This window comes from Atractosteus spatula, chromosome 21 (genome assembly GCF_055471065.1).
Source record: "Atractosteus spatula isolate fAtrSpa1 chromosome 21, fAtrSpa1.hap1, whole genome shotgun sequence".
Taxonomy (NCBI): Eukaryota; Metazoa; Chordata; class Actinopteri; order Semionotiformes; family Lepisosteidae; genus Atractosteus; species Atractosteus spatula.
This window is the reverse complement of record NC_142726.1, coordinates 11,068,426-11,088,079: the sequence shown is the minus strand read 5'-3', so window position 1 is coordinate 11,088,079 and position 19,654 is coordinate 11,068,426. Positions and strand designations below refer to the sequence as shown.

Here is a 19,654-nt window from a genome sequence, read left to right as displayed (position 1 = left end):
TGCATGCAATATATGTGTACATTACATAATATACATTAAGCAATGGACACCCATACATAATTTTAAATCCCTAAGCTGTATCGTTTTAATTGGCCTAATTCAATTTGGTGAGCATTAACGGGTGTCCATTTAAAAGAGAACCAATTAGCAGTGGAACATCCAATTTTATTATTTTTAATTAATATCACAAATTGTGTAATACAATAATGAATGTTGCTTTTTAAAGTACAAAATACAGAAACAATGCATCTGTTCATGGGGAGGATATAATTTTAAAATATTTTTGAAAAAAAGAAAATACATCCTAAGTTTGGTGTGCAAGATCATATGAAAATGGCTCAGCTCTGTCTGTAGGTTCATACTGTATGTATAACCTACTGAAGTATACAATCATTTCCATTAAGATTCACATAGTAAAACAATATAGAATATTTGCTTTATTATTTTATTTCAAATATATAATTTTACAAAGAATTTTATTTTACAAAAGTTGTAAACAATTTCATATTTTAGTGATGGACATTCACATAACATGTTTTCATGTTCAAAAAGTAAATGTAAATTAAATGGCTTAATCTTATTTAAAGAACATTTTATTTAAAGCAAGGAAATAAACTCATTAAATGTTTTTGAACAATTTAATAGTTTTATATTTTAGACAGTGATGATCTTGAACACAAAGCAATGCTTTTACTCTCTTTATGAAAAACACTTCACTTTCCTGCTAAAATATAATTTATTTTCTTTGTTCATATTTTTATTCCATCCTCCTCAGCAGCATCCAGTCTCATTTAAACCTTTTTTATTATTCCTCACTCCAGGTCATTTTAGTATATTGAAAGCATTCATGTGGGTTCCTGTTCATTTAAATTAGCTCCCAACACATGTAATCTATCAAAAGAAGTAATGCTGCTGTTTAGTAACATATGGAAAAATGGGGTAAATAAAATTATGAAATTTTGCCTTTCAACATCTAATAAACGGGTTATATTCCTATATAACATACACTTGTGTGTAGACAAACTCAGACTGCTTTAAGCTGAGTTCTCAGTTCATGTTTTCAGTATTCAAAAGCTGAGATGCCCAGTTCAACATTGATTAAATGCAAAAAAAGAATCAAAGATATGTAAAACTACCAGCAGGACTGACTCTGCACTGATCTGTAATGCATTTCACAGTGCCAGCAGCAGGAATGCTATTTACTCTGAGCTTAGCAATCAGAACTACAAAAACAGGTAGATAATGAAGGCTGCCTTTTATTTAGAATATAAGCCAACTAATTTCTATGACACAGGTATTTAACTGATGTTAAAAGTTTAAAAGCAAGGGATTATTTTGAGTTATTAATTAATATATTAGCTTTAACTGATTTGACCTTATTTCTGTTTTCACAGGAAATGGTCCCTGAGTAGAAAAGGTGAACTGATTCCTACTGTAAGTTACCACACCAGCCAATACCTTTTCTTTGAAATATTTCATATCAACTAGTCTGTCCATTCTTGAAATTAAATGCTTCATTTATAATAATAATAATTTGGGTGCCTTTATTAACACACCGTGGATTGTGAGTGTAAATGAAATGTATCTGTGCGTACACTGAGCATGCACTGGAGCATTAAGGCCCTGAAGCACTGCAGGGGATAGCCACACTGACTTCCATGGCTTGGTACCAGCAAACCAAGTCCTGACCTTTATCCAAGTCGCAGGGAAAGGCAGCACTGAAAAGCAATACACATAAACCTGCCTTTTGAAATTGTATGACATGGTGATCTAAATCTGAGCTATTGATGTCATATATAGAATACATGTAATAAACATGCCAATAATGTTGGGATTGGTAGAGGACAAGACCATCACAGACACTCAGCATATACTAGCTTGGCATATACAATATTTTCTCTTAATCTTGGTGACTCACTACCAAATAACAGAATGCATCAGAATTGAGTAAAGATCAAAAATCCAAACTGTTTGTAAGAAACAATATTAAAAGTGACCTTTAGATTTTTTTCCTAATTCCTAATGCATTGTTTTTTCTAAACCAAAGGGGAATTTTTTATGCAAAACAAATCTTTTCCATGTTTTTCATCAGTTTCAATTTTTCTTTTATGTGTGAATGAACTGTTTCTGTAAGTATTGTTTACAACAGATTTTTTTTTTATTTTCAGTGTTTTCTGATGCATTATGCATTTCCCCGTGATTTTTCAAGACCATTTCTGCAATATGATTCTATATTATAATGCAAATGGATTAACAGATGCTCAAGGATAGTTGCACAAGAGACAAGCTTTCAGTACTTCAGATATTTCCTTCTAAAAGAAAGCACATTCCATGTTACTTTTATTAAAAAGTGCATCACGAAAACAAATAAATTTGCATAAATTATACTATACATTATTGACCTTTTTTGCAAATATAAATCTATTATGCCTGTGCAAACCTAACTGATCAATGTGTTATGGTAGCAGCGTTTAGAATCCGAATGTTATATGTTATTGAGGGGAAAAAAGAACAAATGAAAGAAATAAAGTAGTTTCTTTAGATAAGTGAATTCTTCTTGGATTAAGTAAAGACCCATGCAAATCCAGTTAAAACCCTGACTGACAAAAGAAAAACAAAACAAAAAACTCACATACATAAATAAACAACTCTGGGAATGTGAGCAAACTAAAATTGAAATAAATTAAAATGACAGACTCTTTTATAGCTACAACAACAGTAAATATTTTTGTAAAAAAGTTCAGAATGTTCAAGTTTCCCTTTAGAAACTGGCAACTGAGCAGGTTTTTGAAATGCAATGTAAGGCCACATACAGTAATTAACTAAAGCGGATGCCAGTTGATGCTGGTTATTTATTGCTCATCCCAAAAGCTGTCTAAAATAAAAGGTCATTCAGGCTAAATTATCTGTAAGCCCTTGATACCCTTTAATTACACACCCAATTATATACCCAGAGATCAGAATCAAAAATATTGCTCCAGAGATGTGGAAAAGCTAGTTTCACCTTGAGGACATCACAAACAAGATTACCAGTTTCATAATGAAGCTACAGATATTTTTTTTCCATCAACATCAAAGGCATGTAACTTGCTGAGAAATGAAATGACCAAAAGAGTTTTAATAAAGATCCTGACATGTCTGAAAACAAATTACAGGGCCTTTAGCTGTTTCTTAATTATTGTTTTACTCTTTCCAGAGTTTTCTTTAGTTTTATTCCACAGTTCTTGCCTTTCTGAATGTCACAGCACATTAATCAAGTGCAACCAAATGACAGACATCTGGGATAGCATACCAGATATGAGTTAGAATGAAAATAAGTTTGTGGAATGTCAGCAATGTATGGAAAATGCATGTTTGAATTATGTATTAATTTAGATTTGCTAACACTGTTGAAAGAAGAAACATCTAACTGCATACTAGCCCATGAAAGCCATGCACAGAACCCAGTCCTTGGCAAGGACTACTACAAAATCCTGTAATCAAAGTTGTAGCATAAGTAGAAAATAAAGGAAATGTACAAGTACCTTGTTCAACCATGTCTCAAAATAGTTCACGTTGGAGGTGCCAGAGCTTGTGGATGTTAGGAACAAGTCTGCAAAAAAATACAAAACATGATTTTGTATAACATTTTAAAGCTTTTCATCAATTACTGCTTAAAAATTGAGAAAAATAATAATGTTACTATATATAGGTCTTGGTTTATCATGTTAATACAACAAAAATCCAGTATTATCAGTATATGCCAAGTGATCATACAGTAATGATTATTATTAGAACTACACTGATGTCACACAGGGGCAGTTATGCCTGCATATACTAAAAGTGTATGTTGTCTGGAAACACATTTGAGTAATAAAAACCAATACACACAATAAATATGTATATTTAAAATGAAACAAAAGTCAGGAACAGGACTAGTGTTACTATTAAAGATCCCACTGAATAAGGTGCCCAAGTGTAAAAACTGGGTAAATTTAATAGGCAATTCAACAGTTGTAATCCAAAGGACAGCAACTACATGTAAATAGAAACATCATATAACCAAGGACCACAGACCAATGCGAGGAAAAACAATGCACCTTAGAACACCATCCAATATCTAGCTATGTGAAAAAGACCCATTCAGAAACACAATATAAAAGCACAAACACAAAAAACAGCACATTTATATTGCCATATAATCAAAACTTGTTTACTGCTGAAGACTAAAAACAAGAATCTGTTGTCAGATTAGGTAGATTTGCTTTCCTGGCTTATTTCATTTATAACTGAATGCTTGAAGTAACATTTCTATTACCTCTAGATGAAAACAAGCACTCACACTTCCCAATGGATAACTTTCAGAAAACCAAATTTCTCAGAGAAAACTTGGTAGATCTGTGGATGAAACTTTCCCCAAAACTAATGGAATCACACTTAACCCGAACAAATGTTTTTGAAACCAACCAGCAAGACACCGATGTAATCTGAACCAAACTTGAGCTCCTCAAGCTTCCCAGAAAATTAAAGAAAAGGACTGAAGGAAAAATGAACCTAAACCTCACATGTTCACGGCTGCAGTTAAGGGTAAATTAGAGATCACTCTATTTTATAGAACTTGTTTTATCAGGAAGGGTTTTGGGGTTGAGAATTTCTCATTCTATATAAACCTTTATTGTCTAAATGAAATAATAGCCTATATTAACTAGCAAGTACAAAAAGCTACCCTTTTAAACTCTGTGGGACCATTCAGTACCAAAAAATAACAGGCAGAGATGGGCCATGAGAACTGCTCGCCTTTATTAATCAAACTGACAATGAAATTGCTCAAGAGGCTCACTGTGGGGACAATGGTACTGCATACACAAGTCAGACTAAAGGCAATTGAGGGATTTTGGTAGCTGCTGTGAAGGGGTGCTGTAAAGACCACAGCAGACACACAGGGATAGAAGGAATGCACTGAACAGAAGGCAACTGCAGGCTAGGCTAATTTGTCCAGCAAAATAGGTACCTTAGCAGGAAACAAAATCATTTTATACAAATGTTAAACTTAAAACAACTCAATTCCATAATTAAATTCCTGAAATCAAAAGGCTCATTTCCGTAACCTTTTAAAATTGTGCAGCAATATGCAATTTAAACTCTATTGACACTAATAACGATTATTTTAACAAAATTATAATAATAATTACAACAACAAATCATTAAGTTACAGGTGTTTTTTTATTTTATATTTATGTGTAGTGCTTTGTATGCAAGTCCATGAAAAAAATTGGAGGTTTTGTTCAAGAATTTTGCATTTTACCTTCATTAAAAATGGAAATCAAAGTCTTTCATTTGTTATCCAAGGCAAATCGCATCCACTTGTCTGGGAACTAAGCTTGGGACTAAACTAGGTCAATCATCCCTTTTCTAAGCTGCTGCTATTTCGAATAAATTGTCTCAAGATATTGCCTCCACAGGTACCGTTTACCATCTCAAGCTTACTGATGGAAACTCACTTGAGAATAAATATATGTGCTAATCAAGGACTGGGGAGCACTGTGGAATACTGATTGCGAAGAAGCAACTGATGAGCTGAATGACATTTAATGCCTTTTTAAACTAATTTTAATTATCGCTGCCTTGTTGGATACACCTATCAAAAATTAAACAGTGCAAGATTTCAAACTAAGTTGAAAGTAAATGGCAATTCTGTTTATTACTGCATATGAAACATTCAATAGAGTAGGAAATAAAAAAAAACTTTGCCCAACAAAATTATCAGAGTATGTTAATGACAAATTTCATATTCTCAATTATTCACAATAAACAAGTCATTTCAATTTGTTTGAGTTGAGGGTTTACTAATATATTGCCAGCAGCTTAAGCAAGAAAACAAAGATTTTTTCAAGTGGTAGAGTGTTTTCAATTCAGTTTATGAGGGTGAAATGCAATTTTACTTTATTTCTGTTTCCCAAACTGTAGAAATACTTGATTAAAAAAGATTTCATAAAGATATCTGTAATGAAAATATTGCATTATCTTAAAAAGATAAGCCTTTTTACACATTCCGTAAATTATTTATGTAAGACTTTTCATCTCTATGTAATTCTTAATGTCACTAAATAATTGCAAAACTGCAATGTTGATTTCCATTAGAAACAACAAGCTAATTAATGAAGCATCTTAATAATGTAAAAAGTGAGGCAGCTTTTTTTACATAATAATTCCCATAGAAGCTTCCATGAGAGTACATACTTACCTAAATTAAAGGCATATTAATTTCACTTTCTCATTTTCTCATCTTGGTATATTAAACTCAGATGAATGACTGTTTCCTGTATGACACTACCAGGTTATTGTAATGATAGTGTAATATGGGCAGGGCAAGATGTGTATATGTATTATTGTATGGCTAGAACTATTGTTTGTTTTTAATGTGTATTTATTTTGAGTATGTAGTTTTTTTATGGTAATGCCATAAAGTTATATAATAATTTTAAAAGGTGTGTGAGAAATTGTTCAGAGATTAAACACACATCTTACCACAAAGTAATTTCATGTTTCCCCACAAAGCCATTTTTAAAAACAAACTGGTTTGTAAGTCACATACACGCACGCAAGTCCAGTCTAAATGTATGAAAAAAACATTACCTTAAAAGGCATTTTTTATTGTTTCATGTTTTTTTTCCTTTGCTTACCAAATACAATTAAAAGAGGCATTGTTACATTCACATACACAACTACTGCAATTAATTTCATGTCATGCCAGCTTCAAGTTTGCGTAGATTTACACTGTACTGTATATTATACTGTCAGTTTATAAAATAAGATGATTAAATATTTACATTGTTGTATATATGATAAGAAGAGTACAAAATACGATTTAAGCAGAAAAGCTCCATGAAACACTAAAGAAATCTGACTATTTACATTTTTTAAACCAATCCAAAATCTGCATGCCAAGATTTTTCTTCAGGCAAAGCTTTGATTAAGTAGCTATGATCTGCACTTCACTTAAGATAGGGGAGAAACAGTCTTGGATAACGCAATCATGTGCTTCAGCATTTGAAGACCCAGTGTTTTGGATTTCACTACAATTCATCAAAATCATGTTTAAATTATTAAAATAGAAAGCTTCTCATCATGGGAAAATGTGTAACTTAAAATAATTCATTCCCATCATGTAGTTATAGACTACCTTTTTAGTCTTTAATGCATTTCTAGTCCTTTTCTGCCCCACAATTATTTCAACTAAATTTGCATTATTTAAAATTGCAAGATTTTGCTAGTCCCCCCCAAAAGTCGTCTGTGACAATTCATTACTTAGTCTGCTTTTTAGATATTCTATGCTATTAATACTTCAAATTAAACTCTAACACTAAAAATGAGAAGACGCAGATTATCAGCAGACACTGAATTTATAATACAGCAGAAAACAAATGACACTAAAACCTCTTATATACTCTATAAAAGCTAGAACCAATTATTTACCTGACACATCCTGTAACAAAAAATAAATCAGAGCATAGAAACACGTAGAAATCAGTTATATACTATGGTATGTACAAGTATGTACAGTACTAGATATATATACAGTATAAAATTTAAATACAAGCAGGCATATTTGAATTTTCATTTGCTTGTTTATGATGTATTTTTTTCCCCATTAGGATAGTCAATAAAGCACAATGAATGCCTTTAAATAGGAACAACTGCACTGAACCCTCTTAATGGGTACGTTAAATCCTTAGATACGGTCACCTGCACTGCAGCAAAACTGTTTGTCCTCGGGATAGCTGCAAAACAGCAGAGAAAAGGATTGGGGGGGGAAAGTCACATCTTAAGAATATTAAACTTCCACAACAATACATCTGCTTTGAGTTCTCTCTACAAAGTACTGACAGTGACAAGTGATTTTTTTAGTCTGTATAAATTAAGGTTTGTGGCACAAAGCAAAGTGTGAAAAACGACAGTCCTTGAACACAGCAAAGTTTTAAAGGAGTTGTGCAGTCCAAATGCTGCTTACTCTTGAATGACTAATATATTCACATGAGTGAGTCTTCATCAATCTAAAGAATAGACAGTTTTTCTTCGGGGCTCAACAAACCCATCTGTTTTTGAATCTTTTCTTTGACCAACACTACTTACACTTCTCTGGAAAAAAAAGTATTTACACCCTTTCAGATTTTGAAACACTGAAACATATTTTAAAACAGAATGCTTTAACAGTGTTTTTCTTATATATTCATAACCCTGTGTCTAACTACCACACTTTTCCCTTTTTGCAGGATATTTCAATTGTTGCTAGTGTCAAGTCTTTTAAAATGTCCAGCTACCTGAACTGCTTGGTGTATTATACAAATACAATTATTATTTAATTCTTTATCAAACTTAATTTTTAATGTATTTCAATATTAAAGTGAATGAATTAAATGTACATAAAATACTTCAAATTTAAATACTTTTTTGGTATTGTTGTCTATGAACTGATGGATCAAAAATAAGTATTTTTATTGTTAATTATCAACTGCATTATATTACCATTCCTTTGTCGTACTATCTCGGAATCTTAACTTACCCTGACCTATCTAAAATGCTTGACTGGAACTTAGAATGGTGAAATAGCTAAAGGCAAATCCATTTCACACTCTTAATAATGCTGCCCTCAATAAGGTCAGTCTTTCTTCTTGAATGTTTCCCATTTTGGATGTGTTATTGTCCCACTAAATAGTTATCTTTAAAAACCACAGCAGCCTAATACCACTGTCGATGTCTGTCCCAGGGTTTGTGGGATACTGAAAAACAGTGTTGTTTATTATAATATCATGGAAATTGAAAAGTAATTGAAAAGCAAAGTAATAAAAATGCAATGTCAAACACTCTTTGCAATAATACAAATGTATGAAAATAAACCATGATACCAGATCAACAAATAATTTGTATGTTTTTTGTAACATCTAAAATATTGTGATATGTTTTATATATATAGCCTAATAGAGCCGAATTAATATTTTTTACTACCCAATTAGCCTGTATTTCATAGTTGGAGGTAATACTAAATATCAAATAGTTTTCATACAAGCAAAAAATTAAGAAAGTAAACAAATTGCTTTTTATTTTTACTGTTTATAACTAACTGCTGTCCTAAATCCATTATCAACTTCATGCTGTCAGCACTTATAGGAACAAGAATATATACCTTGTATTACACCAAGTCATTTCTTTGGATTATGATGCTTGGATCTGCTGTCATCCTTGACTGGTTTGAAGAGGCACTATGGAATTTGATCTAGCTGCCATGGCCTCCACATTCCCTTGATCTCCCTTTGAAATACTTCTACTGGCTAGCATAGCGGAAATTCCACTTTTTTAGGTTTATCTCTGATGAAGGCCACTTGTTCGAAAATGTTGTTGACTTTCATTTTCTAACTTGTGAGGGGTACTGTTTCTTAATCATCCATGAAGAAGCAAGGCACAAAAACAGTGGCTTTTATAACCTAAACACCAGCTAACCTTTTACACTAAATAGCACAGAGCTTATAGATAAAGGGGATAAATATTCAATGTGGTGTGTATTTACCTTTCCTACAGAAACAAACTGCCATGATAAACACTGCATTTTGGAAAAAAAATAACCTTCAAAGGACAGATCGAAATCTAACATTGGTGCTCCGTAACAATAAAAAGGGTATTTTTCTTAGCTGAAGCCACAGTACTTCAGCACATCTCTGGAGACTTCCAAACTCTTTTTACTGTCTGCACAGTTTTTCTGAAATGTAGACAAACCCAGGGCATTTCAAAACTTGACATCAATTTGCACTGCAACACATCTAATAATAAATGCATTTTAATTAAGATTGGGCTAAAAGCCAACCTTGCAAGCAAAATGTAAGCTTCCTAAAGTCCTTAAATTTTATTCATTTATTTTTATTGTAACATTATATCAATTGAGAACAAATTCTCATCTACAATAACAACCTCAAGACTATTTTATATACAGAAGCAGGATATCTACTGGAGCGCTATCTTGTTCAAAATATACAACAGCACTATACCCGAGATTGTGACCCACCACCCTCCATTTTGGAGTCCAGAGCCCTAGCCACTATTCCACACTACTGTCTTAACTTCATAAAGCTTTATAAAAAGTTATTTTTTGCCACGTTTACACTTTATAACAGCTGTGACTCTGTAAGACACACATGAAAGACACTGATCTTCTAATCTTTTTTCCCCTCTCAGTTGTAAGCTCCTTGTTGCCATAATAACAAAACTCTGTTTCCCTGGACTATAATCATTACAATGATTAGATTTTCATGTTGCCACATAGACAGGGTTATGCCCGAGACAGTGATACAAGAACTAGACTTGACATTCCCCCTTATTGTTCAGCATTAGTGTGTATTGAACCACAAGTCTCCAGAATCCTGCTTGTCCATGTATCTTACGGATCTCATCTACAACCATCCTCCTTTTTAGCAATGAATGAGAGGTTTGTATTGTTTTATCCCTGAATTTAATAGGTCAAAGCAGACTATCTGTTAAGCATTTACTGTGCCGTCAACCCAGAATACCTATTCTCTTGCAGTGACACTTAAAGAAATAAAAGCAATATGTTCCCCGTCGATATAATGATAAGGCTTAACAAAAGAACATTTGTGTTTCATTACAGAATGTTAAGATAAAAAAAGGTATTTATTTTCATAGGTCCAGCAAACTCTAGATGGAGAATAAGAGAAACATGGACCTCAGAGACTAACGAGACAGGTGTGAAGCTATAAAGAGCCAAGAAAATGGGTCAACCCAGAATAAAATCAGCAGCAAAGACAGTTTCAGATGAGCTATTACACTCTCTTCAAATTCTATTGATTGCACTTTCCCTGTTCAACCCTCTTTAACCTCCACATTTAACATCACGTTTCTGTTGTCAGAAAAATTCCTTTGACATTAACAAGAAAATGTCATGTCAGTCAGCATTGAAATGAATACCCTAACCACAAGCCATTAAAAGCATTCATCTGGTACAGTTCAAATTAAAACAAAAGAAATTCTGAGATGGTACGGTGTGACAGATACAAATGCTTCTGTACAGCACAGTGATAGAAACCAGGGGTATGTTTATAAATGGCAAAAACACCATGCAACAACTAATATGTATTACACAATATTTTTGGAATGCAACAGCTAGAGCTGATAAACACAAATTCACATATGTATATTAGTGAACATCTCAAAAGGAAATTTATTTGCACAAATGATTCACATTAATTATAAGACAGTGCTTATATAAATACAATATTGTGCTAAAACTGCAATTTGAGGTTGAAAAAGGACATTTTGGTTTCCCTGAATAACACCATCAAAACCCACTGAATCTGCATACACTGCCTTATAGGAGATTTAGTATACGCCAAAGAATCGTGGTTGACCTAGATCTTGATAGCAATGAGGCCATATGTGTAGATGTGGTCATTAAAATAGGAAAGAGTATCAGAAGCTCAGCATCCAATGAGTCATCCTATTTCTAGCCATGAACAGCAAAAACGTAATGCCTCATCAGTTTCTGTGGCAGGAAAAAAAACAATAACAGCAAAGGAGTTCAAACACTATAGTTTCTTAGGATCATTGAGATCAATATGATGATGCTGAAGGAACAAAAATAAATTTAAACACAATCATGAACAATCTAGCAATGTGAGTCTCCTGTTTACATCACAGACTTAAGAACATCATGTTGAACTTTACAGGGAGCAATGACCTAAGAGTACGTTAAATTACTACAATAATTGTGGTCCAATACAATTGTTCTGCTTTGTTTTGCTCTCTCGGTTCTAAAAAAAAACATGAAATTTAGCAGATGACCTTATACTGTGCCTATGAGTAATGAATTACTTCTTTCCAGATTTGAAATGTGCAAGCAATTGTTGACATATTTCTTATACCTGGAGCCATACCACTGCCTAGATGGATCCTTGTTCTGGGATCTACCCCTTAGCATGCATATCCTGACGGCTTGTGACATCAGAACCTGTAGCATTGGAATTAAGATGACAGACTTGAAGTACTCCACCTCACTCAGATAACCATGACAACAGGCCCAGGAGGGCAGGACATCAGCTCTGAACTTTGCAGAAACTGTTCATGATCTATCATTAATGCGCCACAGTCGAGGGGGACAACCATTGTGTGTGTGGCTCCAGAAGTTTATTTTCTCCCACGGGGAGCTTGTGTTTTCTTCTACGCCATGCCTAGTGGTTAACTGTTATTATAGTACAAACTGCTACAGAAATGTGTAAAGCATTCTGTGGCAAAGTGTTGTTAAGAGCACTAAAGCAAATATTGATCGACAACCTCGAGTATCATTTGTCATATTTCAGAAGCTAATAATTTTAAGAGCTTCTTTAATATAAAAGACAATCACTCTTTCCAAACAAGACTAACACATCTGAGACACCAAAAAATCTCCCAGGTAAACACTGAACCGAGTGCATTTTTATATGCCGATTTCTACATTGTTATGTACTTGCACTTTCAAAACCACATAAGGCATACGATGTGAGATATAGACATACTGATAAGTTTATAGGTAATTTTGGTGAATAGCAAATAACCAAGGTTATTTAGTTATAAAATCCTTCTTAGAAGTACAAATCAAAACCTAGACAAAGGTTACTCAGACACTTCAGGATATTAAGAAAACCTTTTAGGTTGTTCACTAGTTGCTTTGTAACTTTTTCCTGTAAGACAGCAAGTGAAACTTTACTCAAATTATTTTATAATACAAGTGCAGTATTTTGATATCTGTAAAATAAAGTGATTAGAAGAGTAGCCATAGCTTTACCTCAATTATACAAAGAGATAAACAGAACAGGATGTAAATGAAAACATATGGGCAGAGGCCACTTCTGACAAGGATGAGATACCTTAAACTTGTACCATGAAAGGATATCTTGATCTTTGATGTCCTCTAGATCACCACAGAAGTCATTAAAAGTTTTATCAAATGTTAAGTTTATCTTAGCATTCTTGGATAATTAACATGGGACTACAGTAGTAAAAAATTACTTTACTTGAAGCAGAATTAATATACAGGTTTCAATTAGTTCTCTTTAAATAAATTGTTTCTTATTATGCAGATTTCTTGAATTGGACCCAGAGGGAGTGTTAAGATATTGTCTGCAGTAGCTTTCACTAGAAATTTAACTTATTGGCTGAGCTTTAAATAGCTTTGTAGCCAGAAGCCAGGATTTTCTGTCAGTAAAAAGAAAACATGTTAGAATAACTAACAATTATCATTTCTTTTTCACTGCCAATATTTATAATTTGAACTGCCTCAAATTTCTGTTTTACTTTAAGCCATCTACGAAGTCCTTACTAAAATACCAACAACCATTTCCTGAACAATGTGGGTTTTATAAATTGCGTATATAAGACAAACAGCAAGCCAACAAACATACCACACATACACATACCAACATCTAACATCTTCCTAAAACAGCAGATATAAAAATCAAAAGTAAGATTAATGACCATTCAAGGGTATAGCACCTCCCATATATTAAACACCAACAATTTAATTGAAGTCCTTAAATCTAAGACAGTTGTTTCTAGGATATACGTTTTATAAAGAAATATAATTCTACCTCAACCAACCAATTCATCAGTCAAAGACTGACAATGATTACGTAAAATTTCAAATTAGTAATATTTTAGTGTCACTGCATAAAATCTAAAGACTAGGTATAAATTATTTCATTACAGTCTAGGTTACGGCTGTAGGCTAAATAAAATCGTAATAACAATGTAATGGAGAATCAACATCTTCATGCACCAGTTTATTTATTTTTTTCATTTTTTCCCACTGTTGCCTCCAGGCATTCAACAGTGCAATCTCTGAAGAACAGCTGAAAAGCACCAGAACAATAATGAGGACAGCCCTTTCTGTTTTCTCCAATTTAAAGCAATTAAATAAAAATCAAATACAATTCTTAAATAAATTACTATTTTCAAGGTACCACTAAATAATATTAAAATTTAAGACTTTTTAAATTACAAGTTAATATTTATAAAATTAAATAATATGTACTTAAAATAAAAAATACTAATATGTAATGTTAATAACTCCATAGTGCTATAGACAATATATATATATGAAATATTAAATTTGTCTTTTCTGAAGTTGTATGCTCAAAAATAGCCACACATTGTGAATTTGTGTGTGCTATAATGTTTAGAATTCAAAATACATTTACATTGACATTTGTTAATGTGTGAAAATACATTTTACATATTTGAGTGCTATAGAATTATCTGTAATATTTAATGTTTCATATATCACTTGATTTCAAATTCAGCCATTATTCATTTAATTGATTAGTTTCAGAGGGACATTAAAACAAGAACATTTTTAAGCAAACAGTTCTGGAAGACAAAACTATTTTCGAACAGCATTTATATAAATTCACCATGCAGAAGGCTTCAAAAGTCAAGGAAAATCACCATAATAAGCATGCCATAAAAATCAATGATTCATCCTCATACACATTTGTTTTTTCTTATCAACTCCTACAATAACTTTAAAGTAGAGTTAATCGTTTAATTAACTCCAACTGCAGTCACCTCTTAATAAGCTAAATCTGGTTTCTTCACATTACTCTAACAATTAACTATTCATTCTCATGGAAAAAGTTGGCTAATTGGTTGCTGCAGAGAACATTATAATGTAGAGTTGCTAAGCAACCAGTCATACTGCGGTGTCAGTATCTATGTGACTACATCATATAATGGCTTTTATAATTATTTGGTTATTACCAGCTTTTAAACAAATTACTTTGGCCTACAGTCCCATATGAAGGTTTAACAGAACTGTTATCAAATTGGAAATCTGCTAAAAACCAGGCAATACAGTTCTATGCTGCCGAAAGTATGCTATCCCACTAAGTATTTTACTTGCGTGAAGCTTATCCAAGCTCATTTTCAGTTAAAATATTGATTGCTCTTTTAGAGAACGTTACAGTGACTCAAATTTAGCGTGGCTCCCTACAGCAATAAAGCTACTCATCTCAGACTGGATTAGCCTATTAGAAATACTTAAAAGTATTTATCCAAGGGCCTGTGCTGGAGATGACTTAATGCAGCATGTCTTTATAAATGATGTGGACAGACAGCATGCTTGGTCTTAAGTAAAATAAAGTGTAAAATGGTTAAAAGAAACCACCCTGAAAACATAGAGTTAAAAGAAAACTAATAGAAGTGAACTGCCAGATCTTAGAAGTAATAAGGCTTTGTACCTTGAAACATGAAAATTAAAATCCTGCTTCGGTTCACATTCACTGGCTTTGCTTAAGCAATTTGATCGTTTTAAGCTATTTCACCTTATTGAACATAAGCAAAAAACAATTATATGCAACATATTTTTTTTGATAGTCATAAAGTAAAGAGCAATAAACATATGTGCAGGTCAAGGGCTGGGTATCTATGCCATTACATTGAGGTAATAGATACCGTCAACTGCAGCTATATTAGCACATTTATTTTAGTGTCTAATCTATCACTGAAGGCTATATAATGAAAAGACTCTTCTCACAGTAACATACCATGGGTTATGAGCAAAATTCTTTCAAACTGTTGACAGAAGAGCACAGAAGTGTAGAAAAGGAAGGAACACGAAAACGAGATGGTAGAAAGGCACGCCACTTCATCTTTCCCCATCACACTGAATGAGCCATGACACCTCAGCTCATCTGCCATTATGGGAACCTAATACATTTCTCATCTGTAATGCGAGATCGCCCAGTTGAGACGAAAGAATTGGATAAAGAAACTGTTCACTCGACACCATTATTTGCTTCATAGCTGCAATATTCTGTAATAAATGTAAATGCATGGGGCATTTATGCTATCTCAAAAACAGAGCAAATTATCATGCTAAATTCTGAAGTGGCTTAACCCAAACTGTACACGATGAACAGAGAACATGTATATGATTATTTGCTGAAATGTCTTTTTGCTCATCTACGTTTAATAGCTTTATTCTAAAGAAACCAAAAGGTGCTGGAGCCCAACTTGTATAATTCCAATGCAACATTTGGTTTTGGTAATCTATAGCAATTTCTCTACAGCTGCAGAGATTTAGAAAGCTCTTTTCTTTATTACTGCAAATCAGTGGGCAGCAGGCTGGATTCAGCTACTTTGGGATGCATCCAAGATAATTCAGGAGTTCGGTTTGGAAGTAAATTACTACTCATGATTTTGTCATTGGCTGTACCTTTTTTCTTCCACAGATAATGGGCACAGTTGACAAGACAAATGTCTAAAACTAACATTTATATAAGAAAACCTTGCCATCTCCTAAGAATGTTTTCTAGTGAACATTAGTATGTCAAGAGTCTATTAAAACAGTCAAGAGTCTATTAAAACATTAGTATTCCAACACATTGGTTTCACATACGTACGGTATATATTGATAAAACCTCTTATGCATTCCCCCAACTTGATTCCTAATCAAGAGTCAGTGCAAAAATGATTTGCTTTTATCCACCAGATTAAACATTAATGTTTCAGTCAAACATCACAGCACCGTAAGTAAATACCACTGTGATATACAAAGTGTCGTTAGCCAGTGTGTCTGCCTCATGTTTAAAAATCCAGGAAAATATGAATACACAGCACCAGGTAGCTGGATGACATTTTGCAAAGCAACACGAATAAAATCCAAGGAGGAAGCGGATTTAGTTATTCAGTGGCTAAGAAAATAGGAAAACCTCTCATTCGACTAGAAAACTGTATGACCGAGACATATTCTAATCAAATTGTGAGCACTTTAAAGAAGATTTTAAAAACCATTTATGAAAAATTAGAGTTACTGTGGTAAGGATAGTAAGTAAAGAAGCTCATTTTTAGGAATTGATTTTATAACCTGTTTATTATTTAAAGAGATATGGAAGAGATTTAATGTCAACAGCTCCTGTATATATGAAAATCCTATATAAACATGCCAAATGTTTAACGCAATTTTACCAACTAATTAAATAGACGGCCATATTACCTTATACTAAATTTCTCATTCCTCATACACTCACATTTAATCTTTTACCTGAATATGCCAAAAAAAGATAAAACAGTCACATATTATGTTAAAATGACAAATTAAACTGGTGTAACTGTGCCGTAAAGCAAGGTTGATTCACCTTTTGTGTCAAGTCTCTAAAACAATGCTGAGGGAAGGGTTATTCCAGCTGTGTAAAGAAAATCTAAATTTGTAAATCATCCACAGAAGCCTTGTTGAACAGCTGTCTAAAGTCACTGGTCCCCAGCATATAAAAGCTGTTAATCCTGACCCATACCTCCCTGCACTCTGTTACCATATTGATGGAAACAACAGATTACCGAATATCTTCCATCTGTGTTGAACAGACAGGGTGTTTAACTCTAGGAAACCTGGATTACGGGTAATAATCCACCAAATGAAATCACTAATACCATCTAATACGCATTCATGAATTTGATTTCGTCAAGGCATCTTCAGAATTTATACACCCAATACATCTAATAATCCTCCTTTCCCTTCATACTTCATATGCTTGTCAATATTAAGAAGAAAAAAAATAGACCCATTTGAACAATACAGAAAACAGGGGTTAAAAGTTTTAAAATCCATAAAAACTCCACTGCCTTCCATAATGGGCTCAATTAATATACAGTACGTGACTTTCTATTTTTATTCCTCGGTTACACAGCAGTAATTAGTCTGACATTTCCATTCCAATGCAGCCATGTCCTTCAGGGAATACATTTAAAGCTTTTTAAGATGCACTTTAAATGTTAAACATACATACTGTGTGACAACTTTAAGTGTTAAAATATGTATATTATCTTATTTATTTGAAGGTTCCTAATTAAGTGTAAAGCATCCTGGCTATATATTTCTCTTCAGTAGCTAAATTTTTAAGCAGTACCAACACACATTTTTATTGAACATTAAGGTTGCACAAAAAACACTATACAATAAAAAATGAAGTAACAGAAATCAAGTCTTTATGGTGATTGACTGTGATATACAAATGCATATACAGTAGTCTAGTACATAGACAGTCTAGTAAAAAAGACAAAGAAGAATAACTTCCATTAACCACATAGAATTCACTATACACAGAGTCTGTAATCTTTTTATTCTTCAATAACTGACCCTACCCATTTGCTTTGACTTGGAAAACAAATGAAAGAAACCTCATAGAGTGCAGATCAGTGCTTCTTATTTTACAACTCTTGTCATTATAAACCATCATTGCTGAGCAGTGACTTGATAATGGAGAAAATCTTTGGTCAGGTTTTACTTGGAAAAAAAAAATCACGAAACCTGAATATCTGATGTTTATAGAAAACAGTGAGAATTTCCTAAACTTATTTTACTTAGCTTCTTTTTATATTCCCCATTTAAGTCTATCTTACCTGCAGTGAAATCCTTGTTCAGATCAATGAAGGCATTAGAGTGTGGCACACACATCTTTATAGAAGAATTAAGAGCAGTCCGACAAGACACCGTTCTAGGGACAATAAATAAAATTGTTAATGCAAAGTATTAAAAAAATCGAGTGTCAAAGACTATGTATTTATTCACTGGAAATATTTTTTCATTACACTGAATCCTTTTGAATGGTATTTTGTACCAGTTCCCCAAGGAAAAATGCATGTTTAGAAGCATATCATTCAGGATTCAGATTGCTTGGCATCTTTCAGGAGAAAGATGTTAAATTATAACTGGGCAGCTTAAAGGAAATCAACAATTATCTTTATTTCCTCTTTGAAACCTGCTACACCCATAAATAAATCCCGGTTTACAGTTTCAAACCAAAAAGCACAATGACACAAAATAATAACAGGCGTACATACTTTTATATATAACATCAACTAAGCAACATCGTTTTCTGAAACTGTAACTGGAAAGAATGTTTAATTGCCTTATGTTACCAATAGCGTCAATATCCAAATCCAGTAACATCAATATGTTACAAACAAATTTACTGTTTAAATTATTGAGTTAAAATGTATTATTACTGACGCCAAGAGTTGTTCAATTAAGATATTACTCCAGTAATATATATCCAATAACACTAAAAGCGTGTAAAAATGTGTTGATATAAAAGAATAGTTTGATAATTATGCAAACAAACCAACAAAACGTTATTATGGTGGGGGGATTGAAAGCATTGCAATAAAGACATGATCCATACTTCAGATATAGTTTGATGAGCAGTTGCTATTGGAAACATCAGGTTTCTGTTTTCCATGGTCTTCTTTACATACTAAAGCTACCTCCTACTGCACAGGGAAAGGGGAATACATGCCTTGTGGAAAATGCATAGAAAAACCAGAATGGATCACATGGCTTTAGATGCTGTATGAAAAATTCTGGGATTGACTTACTTTGATAAATTGTCATATGTTGGTAGTGAGAAATAAAGAGGCACACATCTTTAAAAGAGCTCTGATTCCAACATGTATTTTTGTAAAGGATGGAAAGGCTACAAATGAGGGGAAGCCTTTCAAACCCATCTTGCATAAGAATTAGTAGAAGATGGTTTTGATCCATCAACCTCTGGGCAACAGGCCCAGCATGATTCTGCTGTACTGCTCTGCTGACCTGCTTAGTGTCTTTGAATGCTAAATTCATACAAAACATAATTTTCCA

The 19,654-nt window shown here is 33.0% G+C and overlaps 1 protein-coding gene across 1 annotated transcript in view; it reads right to left on the bottom strand.

Annotated features, from left to right (window-relative positions):
- Positions 1–19,654, bottom strand: part of itfg1 (integrin alpha FG-GAP repeat containing 1) — a 114,340-nt gene that overhangs the window by 90,562 nt on the left and 4,124 nt on the right. Inside the window, exons 6-7 of the mRNA XM_088938535.1 lie at positions 18,415–18,509; positions 3,525–3,592 (exon numbers count right to left, since the gene is read on the bottom strand). Of these exons, the coding sequence (XP_088794661.1) occupies positions 3,525–3,592; positions 18,415–18,509 (163 nt within the window). The remainder of the gene's footprint in view (positions 1–3,524; positions 3,593–18,414; positions 18,510–19,654) is intronic.